Source organism: Bacillus rossius, chromosome 15, assembly GCF_032445375.1.
Source record: "Bacillus rossius redtenbacheri isolate Brsri chromosome 15, Brsri_v3, whole genome shotgun sequence".
Lineage (NCBI taxonomy): Eukaryota > Metazoa > Arthropoda > Insecta > Phasmatodea > Bacillidae > Bacillus > Bacillus rossius.
Genome location: NC_086342.1, coordinates 7,393,515 through 7,418,537, shown reverse-complemented (window position 1 = coordinate 7,418,537; position 25,023 = coordinate 7,393,515). Strand labels below are relative to the sequence as shown.

Genomic DNA, 25,023 nt, shown 5'->3' with positions numbered 1-25,023 from the left:
GGGAAACATGATTAGCCAAAACGATTTTAGGCTAAATGACGCCCCCCCTTCCCAATTACTCACTTGATAATTTAGGATGGAATTAAGCAATCTGTTTGCTTGACCATTGTCACGTGTATATTTGTTGTCTAATTGGTACTGTTAAATGTATATCAGAGCTAAATTTTAACCCCTGTTTCAAACAACTAGCTTAAACGTGTCATGTAAAAGTAGTGTTACGAATACCATGTTAATGGCATCCTAAATGTTTGCAACCGATAAAAAAATAAAGATTATAATCGATTTCTGGTTTTGTTATCCCATCAACTTCATTCAGCATAAGGCAGAGGTGAACTATGACAATTCCCTCTGCGAGAGAACTTTCATTTCAATGTTGATGTTGTTCCTGTAGTTTTCCCTGTGATTGAAATGCTCATTTAATTACTTGTTCCCGCTTGTTTTTGGAGGGAAAAAATGCATTTTAGTATAGCAACGGGCAAAATTGTATATGATTTAAATAATTAGTTGATTAAATTGATTTACAGGAGAGAAATAATATGTTTGGCTGAAAATCTCAGAATTTGTTTTGTACTTTTTGATGTGTGTCTATTTTCCAGTATGTATCTTGTATTTTTACAATTGTGTATTGGCCATTCTAGATGCAATTTTTTATTTTTTACATATCTTTAATGTAATTCGTCTACCACCTACAAAGTACTTGGTATGACAAATAAAATAAAAATGAGGGGTGGGTAGATAGCAGAAAAAGGTATTGTAAATTACACTTCACATTTTAGTGTTAGTTTTATATTTTATCACAATAGGCATGGTGGAACATTTTATGTAGTCTGAAAGGTTATCTCAAAGTACCTGAAAGTTATCTTTTTTTTTTCACTGATTAAACATTAAGCTGCATGAGAGATGTTTACTGGAGGAAAAATAAAGGAGATATTTTTATTGGGAAAATAAATAGGGATGAAAAGGGAAAGAGGAAGGAACTATGTTATATCTTCAAGAATTGCTGGATCAATTTCCTTGAGCCTTGCAAGTAATAAAAATCAACCATGAAAACCAAATACGTATATACAAATTATAACAGTGGGTAATTGTTTGCTTAAACAATGAAGGTGATGTGATACAAGATAACACACATTCAATCTCAGTTTCATAATTTAATTTGTTTGGTGTTCTGGGTTATTAATTTCAGGAGTATAACATTTTTTTTTTCTATGCTAGCATTAGAGACAAAAAGTGTTACAAGAAAGGCCTGTTTTAAGGGGGATTATGCATCGCCATCTTTCATTTTTCCATCTTTTTGCTATAATCATAATTTTTTAAATATTTATCCCAATTTTTGACATGTCAAGTCATAAATCATATCTCCAGACCTTGTATACCTTGTTGCAACCACATGTTTACTAACATGATCTAGTTTGTAAGCGCCGTCAGGAAATAACTTATTATTTCACACAGGCAACTACAACTGTCGTGATAATCACACCCGTTCACATGTGTTGACTTCAACAAGAAGCCAAAGCTAAGTCCTATGCCATTAAAATAAAAAAAAAAAAAAAAAAATTGGTTGCCTGTAAATTCGGTTTACGGACAATAGTTTAACGTGACAACGTCATTACAAAACATTGATGAAATGATTGCATACTTTATGAATAAAATTGAATCATTTTAATTTTAATAATTAACCTTTATTGCCAAAATTGTTGTTGTAATAAGCAATGAAAACCACATTAAATTTCACTTCACTTTATAAACAGTTGAGTGGAAGATAGATTGATGCGGCGCAAGCGTACAATGAGTGTAACATGACACTGTGTAACGGAACAATGTGCGTAACGGGACACAGCGTAACGGAACAATGTGCGTAATGGGACACTTCCGTGCGTGCAGCCAGCGTTCATCAATTTATTAGACGTTGTCGCGTCAAAAATTAGTATTATAGAAGCTTCATTGCAAGCGTATTTAGAGTTGTTGCATACCAAGATAGGACACTTGACGACCTAAAGTCCTTGGTCTGTGTGTCCCAAAGTGTTTGAGGTGAAGCGGGAGTACGAGATGGACTCCGAGGAGGGCCACAAGAAGGTGACGGAGCTGACGCCCAGGAAGTACGAGGGCATCGGCCCCACGACCAGGGAGGGGGTACCCCTGGTGCTTCGCTCGGTGAGTGTCTGCCGTCGCCCCGGCCGTTACCGCTTCCCCGGCCGCGAGCGTGGAGGAGTAGCTCTCTGATTCCTTGTTTTGTCCTGTGCGGGCCAGAATGGAAGACAGGCAGGGGCGTAGCCAGGGGGGGGGGGGGGGGTTAGGGGTTCAACCCCCCCCCCCCCACTCTTAGCACCAAATCTTTAATTAATTACTTATTCATCACTCATACAAATTTCATATTAAAATTAATAAAAATTTTACCATTACAATATTTAAATTTAGGTACTGAAAACTGCAAAATAGCACTATTTTACACCTTAAAATCCAAATTTTCCCGCGGGAGGACCCTCGGACCCCCCACTTTAATACGGGGGGGGGGCGCATGCTTCTTAACACCCCCCATACACAAATCCTGGCTACGCCACTGAAGAAGACAGGTAAGAAGAATTCACAGTACTATACCTACTATATCCTCATTTTCAAAGATAAAACAATATTTTACACAAGGATTAAGAGCTTTTAAGGTTTTTGTGAAGTTCCCAGTCCATAACCTTAAAATTATTAAAAAAAAAAAAAAAAAGGATTATTCTGCTTATCTACAAAGCATTAACACTGAATAAACTTTAAAATAGTTCACAGTAGAAAGTTTATTTGCTTAAAAAGCATAAATTAATTTCCTCGTGACCTGAAATGCACACATAATGTAACCCTTTTAATTTGCCTTTCTTGTCAGTCAAACAAATGTGAAATGTTCATAAAATTCAAAAACTTTGCAAGGGTATTTTAAACAGTCTGATTCTTATTTTTCTATTGGATAAGCATGAATATTTTTTGATCACTATTATTTTTCTCTGGGTTCATTTGCACTGACACTATAGGGCCCAAGTGATTTAGCCCTCTCAAATAATTGTATTATCAGTCCGATCTATTGCTCATTGGTTAAAGATTCTGGCTTGTGAGCCAAGGATCCCGATTTCGATTCCTGACTGGGTAAGGGATTTTTCAGCTGTGGAATAATTTTCTTCCTGGGTTCAGGGTTGTTGTGATAATCCGTTAACTCCATACAGCTGAAGGCAGTGGAAAACCACTGCGGATTCATCTTGCCTTGTACGTCCCAATCACGCCATGGTCACCTCTCCGTAGCTGACGCCCAAGAAGTATGAGGGCATCGGCCCCACGACCCGGGAGGGAATACCTCTTTCACCGTAGTTCAAACTCTGTAACGAATTTCATTTTCTTTGTATGTTTATTTCTAATATCTAATACATATGTTAACGTTGTTAATTGCAGGAGATTAGAGATGCAAACCAAGCTAAATGGTACAAACGGATGTATGATTCCTTGCATCGCGCCAGTAAAGATGGTAAGTGTTTCATCGTTTATTTTTCTAGCGTTCATTGACATTGCATACATATATGGTACAGGTTTTCAGTTGTACTCGACAAGTGTTAAACTGTAAACTGCTACCTTCTGACGTGCCGGGCCTCATACTTACTCGCATTCTCCTGAAACTTATAAAATGAAAAGGAGATAATAAATCTATCTATAGTTCTACAGTTTGAATTTAGTGTATCTTACCTTACCTTTTTTTTTTGACATGAATAAATTATTTTTTGCCTAGTTGTAAAAACATATATATAGTACATTTAAAAAAAATTTAACTACCAGTCATTTTCTTCTTTATTTATCTTGAGCCATCACCTCACAAAATGAACACATCTCATGTCTTTTACTGTATATTATTGCTTTATATGAATTTATAGACTATCAAAATTTTATTTGCTAATCCATCTACAGAGCTTGATTCTTTATGTGACATGACTTTTGGTGGCTGGCAGTTAGTATGTCTGCCCCCAAGGAAGTGATGCGGGTTAGATTCCCGTGTTTTTTTTGTTGGTAGATTCTTGGAATTTGGGAAAAGCGGTAGACGTTTGAAGAGGAGTTTTCTCGAAATTCTTCCATTTTATCCACCAGTGCATTCTGCCGCTAATCATTCTCATGTTCTCCGATAACCTCGGATGTCAACAAGACATTAACCAGTTCTCTCATCAGTTCATTATTAACTCTTTGTGGAATGTAATATACATTTTTGAAGGTCCTAGTCCAAGATCAATTCTTCTACGTGTTTTTTTTTTTACTTGTTTGTTTCAGACAACTATGTGACAGTTCGCTACAGGCCTTCCAGAGGTAGAACGTTTGAGACAGCAACTTGCTTGGTCCATGTGTGTCATTCTAACTGTGTATCGCTTGTTGTTAGTGCAACATGTCTCGCCCTAGAGGGGTAACCTTGTAGACTTTAATACGCCTCTCACCATGCCGAGCTGTGTTGCCTTGCACTTCACCCAAGTTGTATGATGCCCGTAGATCATTTACTAGTCAAATAACACTGTATGCCTGTGACACTAATTTATTTATACGGTTATTGCCTTCTGGCCAATCACAATTCACCCTTAGATTCTTTTTATTTTTTTTTCATGTCTGTTGTATTCTTGAGGTTGTTTGTAACTTGCTGCCATCTTCATTTAGTTGCCCTGTTAATAATTCTGTGACAGTCCTACGAATATATTATGTATTTGTAAGTTTGGCATCTGAGAAATGCCTTGTAGGCAGAACATCTTCGCTCGGGTGGGATAAGCCAATGGACTAACCCTTATCTTGAATAGATAGTTGTGACAGTGATTATAGTTTAGACATGGCTGGTGTACAACGGGATGTTTATACATTTACCACTTTGTCGCTTTCTTCTGGGCTCCACCCAGTTTTATGTGTTGCATGTAAATACATTTTATTGTCCTTTATTTTCCAGTTTTTTTGTTGGTGGCGGATCTAGATTTTCGTTTGTGGTGTGTATTTCAACCACTTGTGCAAAGAATCTGTGTTTGTTCGGATTTCATAATTTAGATTGTAAAATTGTCCATAAATTTATAATCAAAGTATTGCCATCTAAGAAAGCTGTGCTCAGTGAGGTTATGGAAGATAGTGTTAAGTCTACTGAAATCAACCATTGCCTGCTTCTGAGAGTCACTCTCAATCTTAAGTCATTATGCCTTCACGTTTCACTTGGAATTTAAGCCTTAGGTCAATCGAGATTCAGAACAGAAGGAATTGGGATGACACGTTATTAAGCCTGTGTGATTATTCAAATTATCGAATACGAATAATAAACTATTCATATTCGATTCAACCTCTAATACTAAGACTTCGAAATAATGAGTGAGTATTATTTTGCTTACGAATGCTTGACATAGCATACCTCGTGAGTTTTTCATATAACAACGTTCACTGCTGAGATTTTTCACTTACACAATGTTCAAAGGTGAGCTTAAGTCATTTGTGTGATATAAATACAATTTATTGATGTTTATTGGGATTTCATAATCAATAACATTGACAATAACCGACGTTTTAAAACATGCAACAAGTATTCAGAGTTTTGTTTTCACTACCGTGTCGCACTACGGTAACGGAAAAATCGCGTGGACGAAGTTCGATATCCGTATTCATGAATAATTTGATATTCGTATTTGATTCGAACAAAAAAAAACAAACTATTTTTGCACAGGCCTACACATTATGCATATTTGGAATGTTAGATATGGAAATTAACACTAGCTAACAGTAACAGCTTGGTAGTGGGAGTACGTGACTTTGTGGAGTTTGTGTGTATGTCTTGTAAAAAATACATTATTACAACAACAAATATTAACTCTTTTTCTTACGTTGATTCTTTTGTCTGTTCTGGTTGTCATGAACAAGTGTAATAGGGTTGTTTTATCGATAATTTAACTCCATACAAAAAAAACTGCTAGTTAATGCTGCGGGATTTGCTGTTGAGTGGCATGAGAGTCTACTAATGAGTGGTAACCTTTAAAATTTGCATGAAGGCTCAGTTATGGAATAATAATTTTGTTAGCTTTTCTTTCCTAAATCATAAAAGAGGGCATGGCAGTGTATGCTTCATGATGTTCGCTTTGTCTCAAGGCACTAATTAATATTCATAATCAAAATGCAACTAAAAGTCTAAAATTAATTTTTTTTTTCAATCATAAAAGCTACAGTAACAGTAATTAATATTAGTAGAGTTAACCTTCATTGCCTATTAAGTAGTTTTCTTTATTGTTATTAGTATGTCTACTGCATACAATATGAAAAAAAAAAAAATTATTATTTTATTAAATTAAAAACTTTGAAATATATTGTTATATACGTAGTAGTTATAATCATTAGGAATAACTCTTGAATTTTTTTTTAAAATTAAGCACAAACTTTTATTATGTTTTATTAGTTGGTTTATTTCTGGGTAGGTAGTAGTTGCCTGGAAAAATTTTTATATATATATATATATATATATATATATATATATATATATATATATATATATATATATATATATATATATATATATATATATATATATATATATATATATATATATATATATATATATATATATATATATATAATATATATTTGAATTTAGTGTGGCTAAATATCTCCAGCCTAGACAATACTTATTATTTCAGAGATATCTGATGATCCAGAAGGCAGCTCATGACAATGGAAGCTCTTATTTGCAAGACGAAAGACGATATCTATCTAGTATTTTGAGGAGTGATGGTAGTGAGAGTGAGAGTGGCAGGGAGTGTGGAGAGTCGAGGCGCGGAGGGGCTACTCTGATGTCCGAGGACGCGCGCAGGTGGCTCGCAGTATCGGCACGCATCTCCCGGGGGCTACGCGTCCGAGCCGGACCGCTCCGGCTACCACTCGGACATCGGCTTCTCGGCCAAGTACGCGACGCTGGACCGACGGCGCATCAAGAACAAGGAGAACGACTTCACCACCAACACCCTGCCTCGATCCAAGTGAGTCGCTCGCTCCGTCGAACGAGCACCGAATCGGACAAAACGAACTAATTAACTACGTTTTAGTGTCTCGTGCAGGCCGTTAGAGACGATGAAGAATGAAGTGATGTGATTGGAGTAGTGACAAACAGTGGCGTAGCCAGGATTTATGTATGGGGGGTGTTGAGAAGCATGCCCCCCCCCCCTCCCCCCCCCGTATTAAAGCAGGGGGTCCGGGTGTCCTCCCCCGGGAAAATTTGGATTTTAAGGTGTAAAATAGTGCTAATTTAGCAGTTTTCGGTACTTTAATTTAAATACTGTAATGGTAAAAATTTTATTAATTTTAATATGAAATTTGTTTGAGTGATGAATAATAATTAATTAACGATTTGGTGCTGGGGGGGGGGGGGGGTTGAACCCCTAAAACACCCCCTGGCTACGCCCCTGCTGACAAAATGCATTGATGAGGGAAATGAGAGTACACCAAGGAAGCAATCATTCGTCACATTTTCCACTTGCGAAAAATCCAGATTAGACCCCAACAGTAATTGAACTCGGATCTCTTTGGCGAGAGGCGAGTGATATTACCGCTGACACCTTGAGGTAGTGTCTCACATGCCATTGTGATTATTTTTATTTTCCTGTCATTACTATAAGTTAAGGATTATTTATGTAAATTTAACACTATAACCCCTAGCATTTGTTGTTCTGTCTTAAAAAATATTTTTCTGAAATATTTCCTAAAATCAGATAAAATTTCTGTAAACTGTTGCGCAACTAATAAAAACCACAAACACTTGCGAGACTTTATACCCATGATATTACACTTATTAAATATCTGTTGAAAATATATATGACAGAAAAATTAGTGTTAAATTTACATACATATCCTTTAACTAACAGTAATAATGGGAAAATCAAAATACCCAACCTTCCTTAAAAAATTGTTTAAAATTATTTTGCTTCCTCTTTCCCACAATTTTGCCCTTCTACTTTTTATAGTACGTTCCTTTGGTCCAGTATAAAAGTAATAGTACAACCATATACTCTTTAAGTCATTTCATAGTTAAATGCATTTTACAAAATTTATTCCTGTATTTTTTTTGTGATTTGTTTAAAAAAAAATTTGAGTTCTCACTTGCTGAGTGTAGTCAAGGTCGTAGGGTAAAATCGGAATAATCACTAAAATAAATTGGGATCTGGCAGTTACCCATGTACACCTAGGTCCACCCAACGCTGACCGGATAACGTTAGGTGTTGCCTCATTTTTGAGCATGTTTAGGTGAGGTTAGGTAAGGTATCAATGCAACTAAAGTTTTCAATCATTTGGTTTTTATAATATTACCCAGTAAGTATTTGGTGGACCTAGGATGCACATGGGTAAATGCCGTATTCAAATTTATTTAAGTTATTATTCTAACTTTACCCAACAAACTTGGAACGACAACTTTACATAACAAACTCAGACGTACTTTTTCTTCTATCATTACCCGTAACATATACATACATCTTTCTTTCCATTATTTTGGTTTCTCTATGACGTACCGTGAAAGCCAGGAATGGTTTATGGTCGTTAAAAATGGACGGTCTCTGGGTAAAAGGTAACAAGTCAAGAATTCACTTTTTGCAGGAGAAACAAAAAAAACTCTTAGATAAGAATTGAATTTATATACTTAAATTTTTCTTGCATTATTCTTTTATTTACCAACATATTTACCAATGATAAAAAATGCATTACATATTCTAAGTATGCTTGAGAGTTTAAGTGACTTGTTCCTCTAAAAATCACCTAAATGTGACTTGTTACCTTTTACCCGGAGACCGTCCAAGTGTGTTCGACGTCGCCGGAGGGCGTTGCCATGACGTCGCCGGTCGCGGGGGCCTGTCCCGCAGGTACCTGCCGCACCCGGACTCCGTCAAGTACTACACGGAGGTGTACAGGAACCAGCCGGGCCGGATCGAGGACTACGTGCCGGGACGGTCCTCCATCTCCGACAAGGAGACCAAGCAGGTGCGAGACGGCGGGCCTGCGCGAGCGTTCAGCCATTTCAAACATCAAATCGTCGGCTCACTTCTAAAACCTCGTAACTCCATTTCAGTCAAATTTACAGGGGAACTTATAAGCTTCTGGAGCACGGTTTCGACTGACAGAAAGATACGAGGTTTTATAATTTGTGAATAGAAAAGAGACTTAAGTAGAGTTGACTTACGAGGTTTTATCAGCATATGCACTACGAAAAAAAAAAAAAATACACCAAACACATCCGGAATATAAAACTGTGAAAATCTGGACTTACGAGGTTTTAGAAGTAAGCCGACGAAATATCAATCAAATATTAAAGTACCCACCTATAACAGTCGACAGGCACCTTTATTATGCTCCTCTGGCAAAACAAATGATATATTATACAGAATTACATCAAATTTTAATAAACATGGTTGCTATTTCTCTCTATCCAAAAAATAATTTAAATATAAAACAATTTTTCTTATCTTTATTTAAAATTAATATGTTTGAGGTTAATGATGCTACCATATGTAATTTTTTTTATAAACAGGTTTCTAGATCATTTTTTTTTTTTTTTATAATTATAACTTGTTCTTGTTTATCTGTTAGTTGCCTGCTGTGTTGTCTTGTGTATGTGTTATTATAGTATTGTTAGTATTGTCCTCAATGTTATTCATTTTGTTTCATGTGGTTGTTTAGTCAATGTAATTTTTTTATGTTTATCATGCCTACACCCATGGCCTTATGTCGTCGGTAGACATGTAGCAAATTGATAAACAAATAAATAAATAAAATGAGTAATACAAGCAGTATTCATATTCCATTCAGTTTATTGTACTCACAACTAGTGATGAGTCGAATCCCAATTTTCTCGAATTCGAATCCTAAAGAGTCTATCAAATATACCCCTCAAATCTGAATCTAGGTCTCAAGGGCCCAAATTAAAATAATGTAGTACAGGGGAAAAAAAAAGACTGTGGTGTTCAAACATTTAACCCTTTAAATATTTCATTCATGAACTAAGTTTCCAGAATTAATTCATATTGTAATTTTATATATATTTAAAGTTAAAAGTACAATATCTTGGGGAATGGTAACAGGATAGGTATGAAGGAAAATAATTGACTTAATAAACTTCAGAGGTTATTGGTGTTGAATTTTTCTCTGTGCACGAAGGATTTGACGGTATTTGAGGATTTGAATTGTCCATCCCTACTGACAACTTCAAAAATAAATGAAATTTGACTATTCTAAGTGTAGTGAAGCTGTTGCATATCACCATGTGTAACTATCAATATGGAGGTTAAAGTCATTGTTGGACAATGTTAATGAATGTGTGCATTAAGTGGTGGACTCAGAAGGGGAGGTGGTGGAAAAGGTGGGGGGAAATGTGCAAAATACCAGTGAATGCATTATGTTGTGATACAAGGTGTGTTGTTACACCACCTGCAATTTCAACTGAGAGACTCACTTCGCCCATGGCCACTTCTTTAGGCCAATGTGTTAGTTTGTTAGTGTAGTAATGCATGTTTTTTCTTTTAAAAATACCACACATTTAAATTTAAAAATTTTTATATGTATATTTTTTTAAATCCTTCCCAAATTTCTGTACCCACCACTGTGTATTTTCTGTGATATATATACCATTGCGTCTACTACATACTGTGTCCATAATAAAATTAATTGCTAAATATTTTTTCTCTTTCAGTGGTGGGATGAAGTCCTAGAGATATTTGATGGCGTGAGTATGCTTCATTATTTTATTTTGGAATACACAGTTTAACTTGTGGATGTTGTGTTTACAATAAAAATTTATATTCCTGTTCATATTACACTTATTAGACTTTATAATATAATAATAGACATTGGATACTCAAAGTAATAATTTTGATTAAGTACTTTAAACACCTATACTTTAATACACTTATTCAAGTATGTAGCATTATTATAATAAGCACAATGTGTTATACACTACATGTGCTAGGTTCCTTAATTGTAGCAAACATTATTATGTCTACTCAAGGTTTCTGTTAATGTGGACTGTTTGTGTCACGTAATCATGTTTGGGTATTGCTATTCTTAGTTCACCTAGATACTAACAAAGTCACTGTGCTATAAAAACAATCTAATGGGGCTACTACTGATGATTTCCTCCTTTTTATCCTTCTCCATTTTTTTTTCTGTAGCTACAAGTTGCTTGCTTTTGCGATAATATAAAAGAATAAAAATGTTTCAGAAATTTTGAAAGCTATGTCGTCACTTTGGAAGTTTGTCTTGGACCAGGTTGGCAGAGCCGATAGTGTGCCTTAGTTTAGTATGTAATACCTAAGTTATATTTTACTGTAAGTGACAATGGTCATGAGAACAGTAAGCGAAATCCTTTAACATAGTGGAAAGTATTGGTAGGTGTGTTTTAACTAGAGAATGTGTCTTTCCCAAACCATCGGTTAGGATTCTTTTTCCATTCCCTGATATATTCCAGTAGTGTACATTTCCATGAACCAAACTTGTCGTTACAAACTATTTTGAAAGAAAGGACTGCATTCTAACCTGATTAGATACATGCATGTGATCAGCACACCGTATTGAGCAGTTCAAACTCACATTATTAACGGTGGCAAAAAATATTCACAGGCTCAATTGTAAACAAGCACTTTATTCAGCTTTTGAAACACAGACTGTATAGCACTACTAAAGCGAAACTGTAACGGAACGATCTCGTATACGATTTAAAATACAAATATTATTTATATTAAACACTTGATAAACAAATTTTTTTTTTTTTTTTGTATCACTATCAGTATGGGGGAAAAAATAAACAAAATTGGCTTTGACCATGACTACATCAACAAAAAACATGAAACTGTTGTGTTATGGAAAAAAAATGTGAACACAGTAGATTAAATATTTTTTAATTTATAGTTGCGATTCTTCTACCACCATCTGTACACAATTTATGTATGGCACTATTGATGTTGCAACTTGTGCCTTGAAAGAAATATAAACGAGAACACACATAAAAGTGCCAGAATTGAGTGGAAATTCATTGTTAATAATATGTTGTAATTTTGCCAATTGCAAACATGGCTGTCTTTAATATGAGGTAATTTTGTCACTATTTCACTAATCAGGCTTTTTGTTTTAATGTTGAAGTTTTTATAAAATTAAATAAGATTAGCCCTATTTCCTGGTATTTTTCTGGGTCCATTCAGAATGTAGTGCTGCAGAAAATCACTTTAATTTTGCATGCGATTTTTGTCAAGCGAAAGTATAATTGTTTCAATAACTTTGATGCTGAAATAGTCTTGATAATTACCTGCCTCTTGTCATTGTATAATCACTACATTTGGACTTAGACATACAAGAACATTTTCCCTTTGAAATGGTATGGAAATTTTTTTGAAATTTGTTACCTCAAACAATTCCCAATCCCATCTCGTTTCCTGCAGGAAAGTTTTTTCCCCCACCTGAAATTTTCCAGAACCGATAGTCCATATCCCACCAAGCTCTAGTTTTAACACGTACTGTAAATCGCATGCCGCACTTCGCACATCGATGTACTGACACCGCAACCGCTGCCTTCTTCTGTACTGTCGTGACGCGGCTTTGGGCTCCTCTCATTACAGCAGTTGTTCTCTCTTGTGTTTCTGTTTCTGTGTCGGTGGCCTGCTTGCTCAGTGGTTGGAATCTCACTACACGCAACTCAATCACAGCTCTTTACACTCCAGCCACGAGTTACGTCGCCGCCTCGTAAGAGCACATCTCTGTCTCTCTCTCTCGCAAGCACGTTTGTTCACCCCTTCTCTTTGTCTCTCTGTCTCTTTCTCTTCCCCCCCAACCCTGCCCCTAGTGTCTGGAACGTTCTCTTGCACGCACCCTTGTTATGGTTATGTTTTCACAAACTAGTGACATAGTCTCACAGGAATTTCTAGTTGAAACCGTATGTGCACAGTGTTTTGTTGTCTTATGCATGCTGTGTGTTGCGTGGCTTACTTGTTTGGGTATTTTATCCCCGTTTGCTGCTTTTGCTTGAGACGGTGAATGCGGTGAACTATTGCAAGGTGCTTATCGACAAAATGCTCATTCTTGAAGCACAATTCTTGTACTGATAACCACGATATATCAGGATGGTCACATTTATTTTGTTGGTACTGTGTAATCTGTACCAATGTTAATATCACATTACTTTTATTAAATAGTTCTTTGAAGGACACCATAGCAGAAAAATAGAGAAAGAAATTTCTGAACTTAAAAAAATGTGTGTTCAGCAAAAGAACCTAACATTAAAAACTAGGGTTTGAGTACTTATGTGTACCCGCGTGAGAAGTTATACTTCTTTGGCATCATTAAAAAATAGTTTTTAATTGCGTGCAAATAATTAAATACAATAAAATAATAAAAGGGCTGGAAAAAGATAGTCAACACAGTCAATAAAGTTCTGTTTAAATTTGAAAAATTAAATAAATAAAATTTAGAGAATAATAAATATATATGACATAATTTGTAATAAATATTATAAGATTCTTAATTTTAAATATTTATTATTGATTATTTAATATTTTAAAAGAAAATAAATAAAATTAATAATAAATTAAAAAATTTAATTTAAGTTTATTCATGTTTTAAATATTTATTATTTCTTAATTTAATATTCACTTTTCATTTTTATCAAAAAGTTTTCATTAAATATATTCATTTATTTTTATAAATATTTATTATTTATTCAATTTAATAATAAATATTAAAAATTAATATTTTAATTTGATGTTCGATTTTAATTTTTATCACATTTTTTTTATTAAATGTTTTATTAAAATTATTTCTTTATTTTGTAAATATTAAATAACCAATAATAAATATTTAACATTAATAATTTAATCATATTTAGTATTAATTATATTAAATAATAATATTTTAAGTTATATCAATAAATAATACATACGGATAGTTAACCTCAATAATTATATTGGAGCACTTGTAAAAGTATAAAGGCACAATTTTTTTTACTAATATTTACGAATAGTAAATAATATTAATCAAAATATTCAATTTAAATCACTACTGAATATAATTTATTAGCACATATATAATCCGCACTTGTATGAAACTAAAACACGTGTTGTGAATGTAGAAACCAGAAACATGTGGATAAATATTATAAATATGAAAACAGTGATCAGAGGCGACGAGCGTGCCAACATGCGCGACTAATAGAAGTTCTATTTCTATTTTGTTGGTAGCTTTTTTTCGAGACTAAATGAGCGGTTTAGCGGGCAGCTTCAACCTGTTAATTTTGTGTTACAGTGATGCACGCACATTTTAAAATTTCACTCTACATTTTTTCATAACGTGCCTAAATAAGTATAACTTCAAAAAAAAAATTGTGGTCTTATAATTAGTTCTCATGCAATACTTGGTAATCTGAAATATCAGTGATGTTAAGAAACATATTTCTGTTTGAGAGTCCTAATGTTTCAAGTAAATGACGCTCCCATTTGATTATGCAGTATTGACTTATGCCAATCATTAGTGGGTACATCTATCAAGTAAGGACATTGGTATATTTCTGAGAAAGATCCTAGCTTATCATGCAATATTTTACTAGCCTTCACTGTCTTGGCTGTAGAACCATACATTATATCAACATGTTATTTTAAGAATGGTGATATTGTTTTAGAAATAGCCAGTACTGTTTACCAAGTTGTTTTACCACAAGATTGTGGTGTGCTGTAAGCCCTGATCCTGTGAAAACATTTTATCGTTTGTTTTTACTAGTAAGCATTTATGCTCATTCTCTGTGATATTTCAGACACAGTAAAATATGTATGAGTAAATATAGATTGAGTCAGAATTTGACCACCAAATTAATGCTTCGGGTTCATCGCAAAAAAATTTATTTGAAAACATATACTATTTATAGTTAGTGCTTTCAGAGGTTGGTACACGTCTTTGAAGTTGAATCTGAATAATTTTTATAGCAAATAATAGATGAAATATTAAAGATGGAACATTGAATGAGTGGATAATAATTAGTTGAACAAATTTCGTAAACCACTTGCAAAACTTGTCGCTGTCGTAAAATTATTTCATTGAAATAATAGAAATCATATTTTGTACATTGTTCTGACCTGTTGATGCCATCAATTATTTTGTCGCGGCCGGGGGATCAGTTAGCGGAAGTTTCAATGAAGTATTAGGCGCCACCGTGTCTAGGACCCGGCGAGGACTATAAACCCGAGGCGTGACCTTTGAATATATATACTGTATAGAAGTCGCGAGTGGATAGGATTTACTCTACGTTTTCAGAAGCGTATGAGAGCAGCTTGGGAACTTCACCGCTGCAGTGCGCTGCCATAACGCCCTGTATCGTCTTAGTTGTTATTTACACGTTAGAGCGCAGCCCTGTCGCCCGCTGTCATTCCCCGCACCCCGCACCCATCATTCACTGCAGCTCATGTTCGTTCAACAGGAGGGGGAAGGTGTGTTTGAAGAGTTCGACACTTGTCCGCTAGGGACCACCACAAGTCGATGCCCTAGAGATGGTGGCGATTGCGGCGGTGAATTAACCAACTACCTCAAAACCGTATTAGAAATTTTAACCTGGGCTGGCGACTTCTATACAGTATATATATTCAAAGGCGTGACGTCCGTGTGGGGACGTGACTCGTTTGCCCTTGTACCACGGCCAAGACCACTGAAACCTGACCACTCTCAGCGTCGGGACGCTATAATAATACTCTCGTTGGCTCTTGTAGTAGCCATGGGCGTCGCAAGGATATATTTTTTGGGGGGGGACTGCAATTGATTTAGTTGTTGAGGAATATCCATCCCCTGGGGAAAAAACGGGTGGTGGGGGGTCCTCCCCTGGGAAAATTTGGGGTTTGAAGGTGCAAAAAGGTGGTTTTTAGGAATTTTTTATCCTAAATATTCTAATTATAGTTGGTTGCAATATATAATTTATTTTTTATAAAAAATTATTTTCAGAGAATAAATTTGTAAAAACACAGTGCTCACATTACCAAGATTGGACTAAATGCACCACGCGCAACATATGGGTTATATCACAGAAATGATATTAATAATATAATTACGAAACTAAATATATTATTGGAGGGGACGGAATTGAAGACTTTTATTATTGGGGGGGACGTGTCCCCTCCGTCCCCCCCCCCGGTTGCGACGCCCATGCTTGTAGCATCCCACATGCAGACTCGCACATGGCCGGGTGAATAGGAAAGAAAATGAGGTATGCGAGACCGATATTTATTACACGTCATTAAGCGACACGTACCTCATACAATGATTAGGATCATGAAAGTAAAGCTGTAAAACGCCTTGCAGCACGACCGGTTTCCGGAGGTCCCGGCCACCTCGTGGCTGGGCGATACGTTCGCATCAGCGGGACAAAGTTCCGGCGAGCGGATTTCCCGTTACTGTAGTTAAGGGGCCCGCCTCGTCAGGGGTGTATGTGTGTTGGTGAGGCGGGGTGATAAGCGCGACGCTCTCTGGTGCTTCTAGCGCGGTATCGCCTCTAAGCGCAAGGCTCTGGACAGGAGCGCAATCTTCTCGTCGTCACAGGATAACTGTGAAATTTGAGCGGTGACCGTAACATTATATGGCGGAGAAATGAAGATAAAGGTGTTATGCAAGCCCCTTAAGTGCTTTCAAGAATATGTACTGATTGATTTATGCCTAAAAATTACTCTGAAAACACGCGTTTTAGGCATTTTAACTCTTCTAAAAATACAGTTTAAAAACTTAATCCGAAGTTAAAAGTACTTTTCGGTCCTCAGCGAACTCTTAAATGCTATTCGTAAATAGGCCCCACTCGGATATCTTGAGTAGTTTTGAAATCGCGTTGTTTTTCCTGAAGCTCTGCACACCGTATGTGTGCTCAGGTAGGCGGGCCCCTTAAATGAAACAGCCGTGCCCCCGAGGTAGGCTCCATGGGGTGAACTAGCGAACGATTTGTAGTGAGTATACGAACAGAAGTACGAAGATCAGTTAAGACAAGTGTCGAAGTCCCCAGAGTGCAGAGAGCATCCTACCTCGAGTGGCGATGCGAAGCGACTGGAGTGAGTCGTGCTGCTGATATGAGTAAGTTAAAGAGAATATTACCTTAAAAAATTACAACATGACTATTCCGGGCTCAATACCATTTACAAAAAGTATATTTAGTGTGTAAGTTCAGATTAATCTTCTGAATGGTCTTCAGCATGTTTGAGTTCATTAAGGTAACGTCCCTGAAACAACATATACAATTCTGATCAACGAAAACTAGGTTTACAGATTTATTATAATTTATTGAACTGACTCGACTGCGCCCTCTTGCGGTAGTTTATGGCGTGCTAACACACGTACACACACATGTCGCCGGCAGGGAGTTTTTTAAATGTCACAAGGACAGGGGGTAGGAGAGTGGTGACATATCGGGCTCTGTGGGGCGCATACCCGGACGAAGTCAATTTAAAAGAAATCATTACAACGACACAATTTGAAGTGCTTGTAGAAATTTTATTGAATTAAATACCATCGGGATGTTCAGTGCTCCATCTTATTTATTTTGCTTTTATTTGTAATAAAAAAAGTGTTTCAGCTCCAACTCCAAAGGTCTTCGGAAGCACTTCACGCCATAAGACGTGCAGATGTCATGGTGTATCTGTAGCCGCAGTAGTTTGTCGGTTGAATTCTGACTCATTCTGTCTAAGAATGATCATTAATTTGTGAAAATTTTGTGTGTGTGGTGTATTCAGTGTAGTTAAACATTACCAGGGTTCCAAAAGGAATTTCCTCCAAAGATGTGGCTAGCAAAAAATTGTTCAAAACCTTAAGTTGTAATATTAGCAGTTTGGTGGCTTTAACTACTTTGTTTGATCTTCAGACACCTGGTAGATTCCTGCATTTGGAAGTATGAGACAACCTTTTTTTTTTACCAGACAGAGCACCTGTTAAGAATATTTGCATGTGGAATGCAATATTGTGCATGCAGTGTTCAGTACTTAAGTTTTAAATTTATTCAGATAGTGGGGGAAAAAAAACATTAAGATTATTTGGTTACGTGATTAAGGCAAAGTGAGGTTTATGACTGTTTGTCATTTATGGCTCCAAATACATAGAAAATGTACCTGATAAAATCTTACCCTGCAATTTGAGTTTACGTGGATAAGCTAAGTAAGTATGCAATTTATAGACTGGTGCCTGCAACAGTGTTTGCAAAATATTAAAATTATTACTTAAACCCTAACAGTGCCACCAGTACCTCCTTCTCGTCAAGTGGAAGACGTGGCTGTGTATTTCCTCCTGACAAACAAGCAGTACTGTAACAGACTAGTTTACAGACAGTAAAAGTCAGTGAGAAGATTTGGTGACTACAAATTAGAGCACGATTGTGCTGCATTTTTTCTCAGGCCACAGCTTGTGACATGCCCTACCTAGTCTCTGAAACTAACCATGGCAGAAATAGAAATAAAGACTCGAATACAACATAATAAAAGCACATACATACAAATAACACCTCAGTATGATTTCTACGAAACAATACATTATCATTGTGATGTTGAATTAGTTTTGAATGTACTTTATACTGTTTTAGCATGAAATAAAAATATTTTTATTTTCTTACGTTTGTCTTATTTTAGAAATTTTTTGATTAAATTCACATTAATGGAACAAATTAGCATTAAAAATGACTAATCCAGTTTGGTAACTAATATATATATATATATATTCAATTTCCCAGTGTTTTCAAGGTTTTGGAGACAACTTTTCAGCTCCCTGAGTTTTTCCTGTTTTCTGGATTTTTCCTGTCCTTGGTAACCCTGGTCTAAAATAATTACTTCAATCTACACAGGACTAATTAAAATTGTGAAGGTTTCTGTGTGTTTATAAGTATTTTTGATATTTAATTTTAAAAGTTAATATATTTTTTTTAAAGGTATTACTTGCATTTTTAGAGTAAGTGATAATTCACATGTGCCTCTTAACAACAGTCTCTCGCAAGCTGCGTGGGTTTGCTTCAGTGTGTTACGAAGTGTTGTTTCCAACAGGAAAAACAAGAGCGTCACCAAGTGCCCGTCAGCCTGCCTGAGAACTCCTTCTTGAATCGGTGAGTTAACGTTTCTCGAGCCTTCGCAGCCAGGGCTAAGGGGATCTGTAGTTTTCAACTCGCGCCTTTCTTCTCCCAGTGCGGCCAACCATCTGGCAGTGGAAACATCGGGGATGTCTAACTTTGTGTTTGGACACAATGATAAATGAGTTGAGACCCCCCGATCCCTAAAGACACGATAGGTTAATCTGTTAATTTTTAGTTCAATTAATGTTCAGTGCAATTGCAAAACTTTTCTCTACCTAAAAACCTCTTTTAAGAATTTTGGCACTTACACATACTGTTAAAACTGTTCAGGCAAGGGTTGCAATATTAACTATCAAATATCCCAATAGGTCAATCTGTTAATTTTTAGTTCAATTAATGTTCAAAGCAATTGCAAAACTTTTCCCTATCCTAAAAACCTCTTTTAAGAATTTTGGCACTTACACATACTGTTAAAACTGTTCAGGCAAGGGTTACAATATTAACTATCTAATATCCCAATAGGTCAATCTGTTAATTTTTAGTTCAATTAATGTTCAAAGCAATTAAAAACTTTTCTCTACCTAAAAACTCTTTTAAGATATTTGGCGGCGACGTATACTGTTCAGGCAAGGGTTACAATATTAACTATCTAATAATCTTCAAAGCATACGAAATACACTGAAACCAAGGAATGTTCAAGTAGTAATTGATACAACTGGACACCAGTTCAGCTGCAGAGATTGAGATCTCTGAACCAGTGATGAGCAGCCACAAAGGACCGGACGGTACCCAGTCCAGTCGAGAGGTGAAGTGTGTCTTCGCCCGTGCCGGGAGCCACTGGCTTGGGACCCGGGACGTAGGAACAGGGGGGGCAGCAGGGGCAAGTCGCCCCCGTGCTGTTATGCATGGGGTGGGGGGGCGAGAGTAGCTTTTCACCCCCTTCCTTTTCCCAGAATAAATGTTTGGTCCTAGTAGTATTTTTCTCAACCAGTAGTTGTTGCATTGGTGATCACATTGATCAGAAAATCAAATTTATGATTGTCAATATTTACTGTAAAATGATTGCAAATTCCTAGATGGTATTTTATTCAAATTGTACTACATCTCCTGTCAGAGTAGCATTTAATACATAGGTACTACGTCATCAAATTCTTGGAATGGTATATATTTAATATTTTGGTTCGGAAACTCATTAAATAGCACAATTTTTGCATCTGAAATTCCAAATTTTTTCCGGGGGAGGCCCCCCCCCCCCTCCCCCCCCCCCCCTCCCCCCCCCCCCCCCCCCCGCTCTAGGACTGAGGTAAGGGTGATACATCTTTTCGCCCCCCCCCCCCCCCCCCCCCCCACTCATGAAAACGTTCGGACGTCCCTGCTCGGGACGACGGTGACCGGGGGCTCGCGTCTTCCCCCCTCAGCGCGGCGAAGGTGTCGGGGTACGAGAGCGACTCGACGCTGGTGTTCAAGCGCCGCGACGAGAACCTGCAGAGCCAGCTGAGCCCGGCGGAGCAGAGGACGGCGTACAAGACCATCCAGAAGGGAGGGGAGGTCCCGCTGCACGGGCTGCGCAAACCCGCCCCGGAGAGGCCCAAAGGTGAGGCTCGTCAGTATTTTCAGCGTTAGCTTTTTTACATTCTTCATAATCATTATTGTCGTCTAATATTCTGCCTCCGTTCCTCTTCCATGATGTTGGAGCACAGTCTTCGTTATCTTTATTCATCTTAGTTGTACAGTTCTTGCAATGTCTATCCAAGTAATATCTTCTACCAAAGGATTTATGACACTGTCTGCAATTAAATGGTTTTTGATAAGGACCCAAACTACACTCGCTTCTCTCATGCCGTTTAGCATTCTTTCTCGAGGTAAACACCTTGCTGCAGTATCTACGGTGATGTCGGTTTTATACAGCTACAGGCAACGAACCAGGGTACATGTTAGCTTCTGCGACTAATGGCAGATGCAAACTAAGAGTTTTAAATTAAAACCATTACTTAAATAGAATTTTTTAAATATTTCGTCAGCGAGAGTTAAGTTATCTCATGCAAAAGTACTGGTTGTAAGTAGTTCTGCTTTTCATCAACAGATGACGCCACGTGTTGCTTGCAGGTAAATAATATTTATTTCTTTTATGCGGGATGCGGGATGCTGGATGCTCACTAACGTTCACACCCCGTGCCACGTTCGTGCGAGAGGCTGTCCGAGCCAAACGTCTTGGCGGCCAGCCCGGCTGTAGTCTCGTCCATCTGACTCTGACACTTCCGAATCCTTTCATTAGTCATAAAGGCAGGGCCGGTGCAAGGTAAATTGGCGCCCTAGGCAAAAAAACTTAATGCTCCCCCCCCCATCCTCCCCTCCCGCCGGACACCACAAAAAAAAATTTTCCTTACCTTAAAATACATCACGTAAGCCTAAGATTTTGTCAACAATCAAAATGTAAGCAGGCTTGTGTTTTTTATTACTTTTTTACTTATTACAAATCATAAACAGGTCACCGTGGACTTTAAATAATTACTTACATCAATATAAACATTCCAAACAGTTACAAAAATCCATTTTCATCTAGTTTCAATAATCGTTGAACATATTACATCAGCTGTTACGTGTCGTGCTGCGCCGCCCCCAGCTACTTGGCGCCCTGGGCGGTCGCCTGGTTTGCCTGTGTGGACGCGCCGGCCCTGCATAAAGGCATTCAATTGTGAAATCGGCCCTCCTAATGCGTCGTCAAGTGGAACAAGTGTGGGACAGGCCAATTAGTCGATTCTGCGCGGCTTCTGAACAGGAATGACGTTTCACCAGTCAATTCCAAACTGTTCCGATTACCTGGAATGAACTACACGAGCCTGCTTGCTGGTTCTCGGACCGGCAAGGATTGTTGCGTCTGGCGATCATGACGACCTCGGCTGCGCGCAGACTACTGTAAAAACATCGACCAGAGGTCTCTTGCCGTGATAAATTAATTTTCACCCGCCAAGACGTTTGCCACGAAATCTGAACATCAGCAGGAACCAGTTTCACATTAGTAGCACAATACTGTATTAATTTACTCAATTTGTGTTTAGAGTTTTTTGTGTTTGCCCAAATAACTCGACCTTCGAAGGGCAGAAAAAATAAAATTATGGGAAACAAAATATATGAATATTATTTGTATTTAATTATAAAGAATATAAACAGGACTATATTAGCCAAGTTTTGCTGTGTAATGAACCACATACGATATCCAGAGTACTACTATCTTAACAAGGAAACACAGCTGCTACCTCCACCTTTGAGATGAAGTAAAAGAGCCAACTGTTTTAGGTTGAGGGTATTCGGCTCTCTCCAAACTAGCACGAGTCTCCAGTACAGGAAAATGTTCTTTGACTTCATTTCGTTATTGCGCTATTAAGGGATTAGTGTGACTGTGTAACCCTAGGTGCCTCATTTGATTGTTACACAGAAAGCACCTTAAAAAGTGAAAAATAACAATTACCAAAATTCTTAATAAGCATTCAGAAGCTCTTTTGTAATTTTGCCTCCCGTAGTGAGCACATGTCATTTGTTATTTATTTTTTGGAACAACCAAATTTTTAAAAATAAAATGATTGAATTTTTCGCTGGTACATTATGATTTATTCGGTGGTAGGTTAATCATTTTGCATATCTGAATCCCTGGGTTATCTTTATTTTGTCTTTTAAAAAAAAACCTGACTGCTCAGATATCAACATTTTACTGATAAAGAAATAGCTTATAATTAAAACATGATCTTTTTTCTTTTTTCAGATCGCACATTTTGAGCATAGTTGGGACATGGAATATTATCGATTGGGACTTCAAAGACTGTAGTTTGTCTGGTTATTGAAGAATTTACTTAAAACAAGTCAGCCTATTTAGGGATGAAAGTTTAATTTTCAACACAGAATACTTATAATAATCTTCATGAATTTTTTTTTTGTTTAGTGCTCCATTTGTATAAAATATGTTTGAGTACTGACTTCCCAAAAAATTGAATTAAGTCTAAGCATGTCCAAATACCTGACTCTTTCTTAAGTAGAGATATTTCTGGGTACAATATGACAAAGAGAAAAAAATTATTATTTATGGGAGCATAGATTTCGTGTCAACATGGAGTGTGTGTTACGTATCACCAGAGCTTTCGTACTTCTGTTTTAGTCTGTCAGTATCTCGGAGAAACAGGGTAATTATGGCAGGGAAATTGAGCCTGTATCAACAAATGTTGTTTTCCATGGTCTAATGTTTTAAAACATCAAATGGTCATAATTAGAGTTGTATTGTGTAGCAACACAAACTTATTTACCCCCAAGGTAAATTAAGAGGCTTGGATCGTTAAGACAAAATTGAAGTCTTTGCCAAAATAGCAGTGAAGCCTTTTCTGGTTTCTCAAATTTTTTATATTTTGTGGACATACTACTTGAAATTAGACAACAGTGTCTCCAAAAATGTTGCCTGTTCTTAACTTATATCGATAGTTGAAACCTATTTTTTTACATAGTAGAAGTATATCCACCATCTGTTTAGCATAATAAATAACACACTGAAAAACATGATTCCTACCATACATTTGTTTGGTTGAATTTAAATTGCTTGCAGAAATCTTGGAAATTAGGAAGAAACATACCAAGTTTTTTTTTATTAATTACTCTGTCATTTAATGCTGTACAATATAACATAATTGATGCCATTTACTATCTGAAGTAGCTTGATGGTTAAATTCTCTCAAGAAATTATAATTAAATATAGTCTGTGCGAAATATTGCATGAGGGCCACATGAAGATTTCTTTAGTTGTTTGTGAGTTGTGTTGATTTGTTAGATGCATCCATAGAGAATATACTTCTCTGGGTATGACCAGTTGTTGGCAAATTTTTTGTGCATGTTGCGTGTTGCATTTTGTATCTCTCATGTTCTTACTCACTAATATTTAGCTCTGCTCTGTTGACAGCACTGATAGAGGCAATTTAGGCATGACTCTCTCTCTCTTGGTCTGCATATTTTCCTCTTTCTGTCTCAAATTTCATTATGTGCATGCTAAAACTCAACTAATAGTATATATATGACTCAGATTTAATACAGGTATCAAGACTACTATTAATTACAGATGGACTTAAACAAAACAGCAGTAAGGGAAAAAAAATCTTAGCATGTTTGTGGCTTAGCTTCGTTCAAGGTAGTATATTCAAACAACAAAATAAATGTGCATTCGTCTTAGTCAGTCATCTGATGGATCTACAAACACATAATGACTTAAAACCTACATTTGGGATGGTATGGCAGGAAATTCAACACTGTTAATGCCTGCATTAACCCCACAGTAGTTAAATTAACTTGGTTTAAAAATTATAATTTATACTGCTTATGAAAGAACATTATTGTTAGTGTTATTATTGTGATGATAATTAAAGCAGTCCATACCTTTTTTAATTCTTTTTTGTGTCTAATTCAGTCTTTATATTCAACTATATTTATTACCCATTTTTAGATAAGTACCGGTCCGTATAATTACAACTGTGGTTACAGTTTGTATTTCTGAGAGTAGAAAAATACAGGATGTAGCGGAATATTATAGGCTAAGGTTGTTGCAGATATTTGAGATTAAAAAAAAAGTTAACTTTTCTTTGATTCACTGCAATCATAGCTACACCAGTGACTGTTAATGAAATTACTTAATGGAAGAATTTGGGGTTGCCAAAAACCTTCTTGCATTAAATTATGTGACAATCCTTATTTATTGTTTCATCAATGACGGATAATTTTTTCATCAGCATTTTGTTGATGTTGGGTGTTTGTGAAATATATTTTTCTGAGGATAAAATCGGAACATTTGAGGAAATAATGAATTTTTAAGGCAGTTTCAATTCACAGGTTGAGTTGTTTTGCTGTGAATGCTCGTTTACTGCCATTTTTATTATGTATACATCTTTGTTTCTGATTTGCAAGCAAATGAGTGGTCACATGTTCGTCGGCATTGT

General features: G+C 36.5%; 1 protein-coding gene across 6 annotated transcripts in view; it reads left to right on the top strand.

Annotated features, from left to right (window-relative positions):
• LOC134539366 (vinexin) overlaps positions 1-25,023 on the top strand; it is a 173,109-nt gene that overhangs the window by 120,338 nt on the left and 27,748 nt on the right. For 4 of the 6 annotated variants that reach the window (XM_063381349.1, XM_063381348.1, XM_063381350.1 and 1 more), the window contains 9 exons: positions 2,024-2,154; positions 3,427-3,499; positions 4,288-4,323; positions 6,833-6,998; positions 8,871-8,988; positions 10,694-10,726; positions 12,664-12,735; positions 19,032-19,090; positions 20,476-20,651. In XM_063381349.1, the coding sequence (XP_063237419.1) occupies positions 2,024-2,154; positions 3,427-3,499; positions 4,288-4,323; positions 6,833-6,998; positions 8,871-8,988; positions 10,694-10,726; positions 12,664-12,735; positions 19,032-19,090; positions 20,476-20,651 (864 nt within the window). The remainder of the gene's footprint in view (positions 1-2,023; positions 2,155-3,426; positions 3,500-4,287; positions 4,324-6,832; positions 6,999-8,870; positions 8,989-10,693; positions 10,727-12,663; positions 12,736-19,031; positions 19,091-20,475; positions 20,652-25,023) is intronic. The other 2 variants (XM_063381353.1, XM_063381352.1) reach the window with 2 other exon arrangements.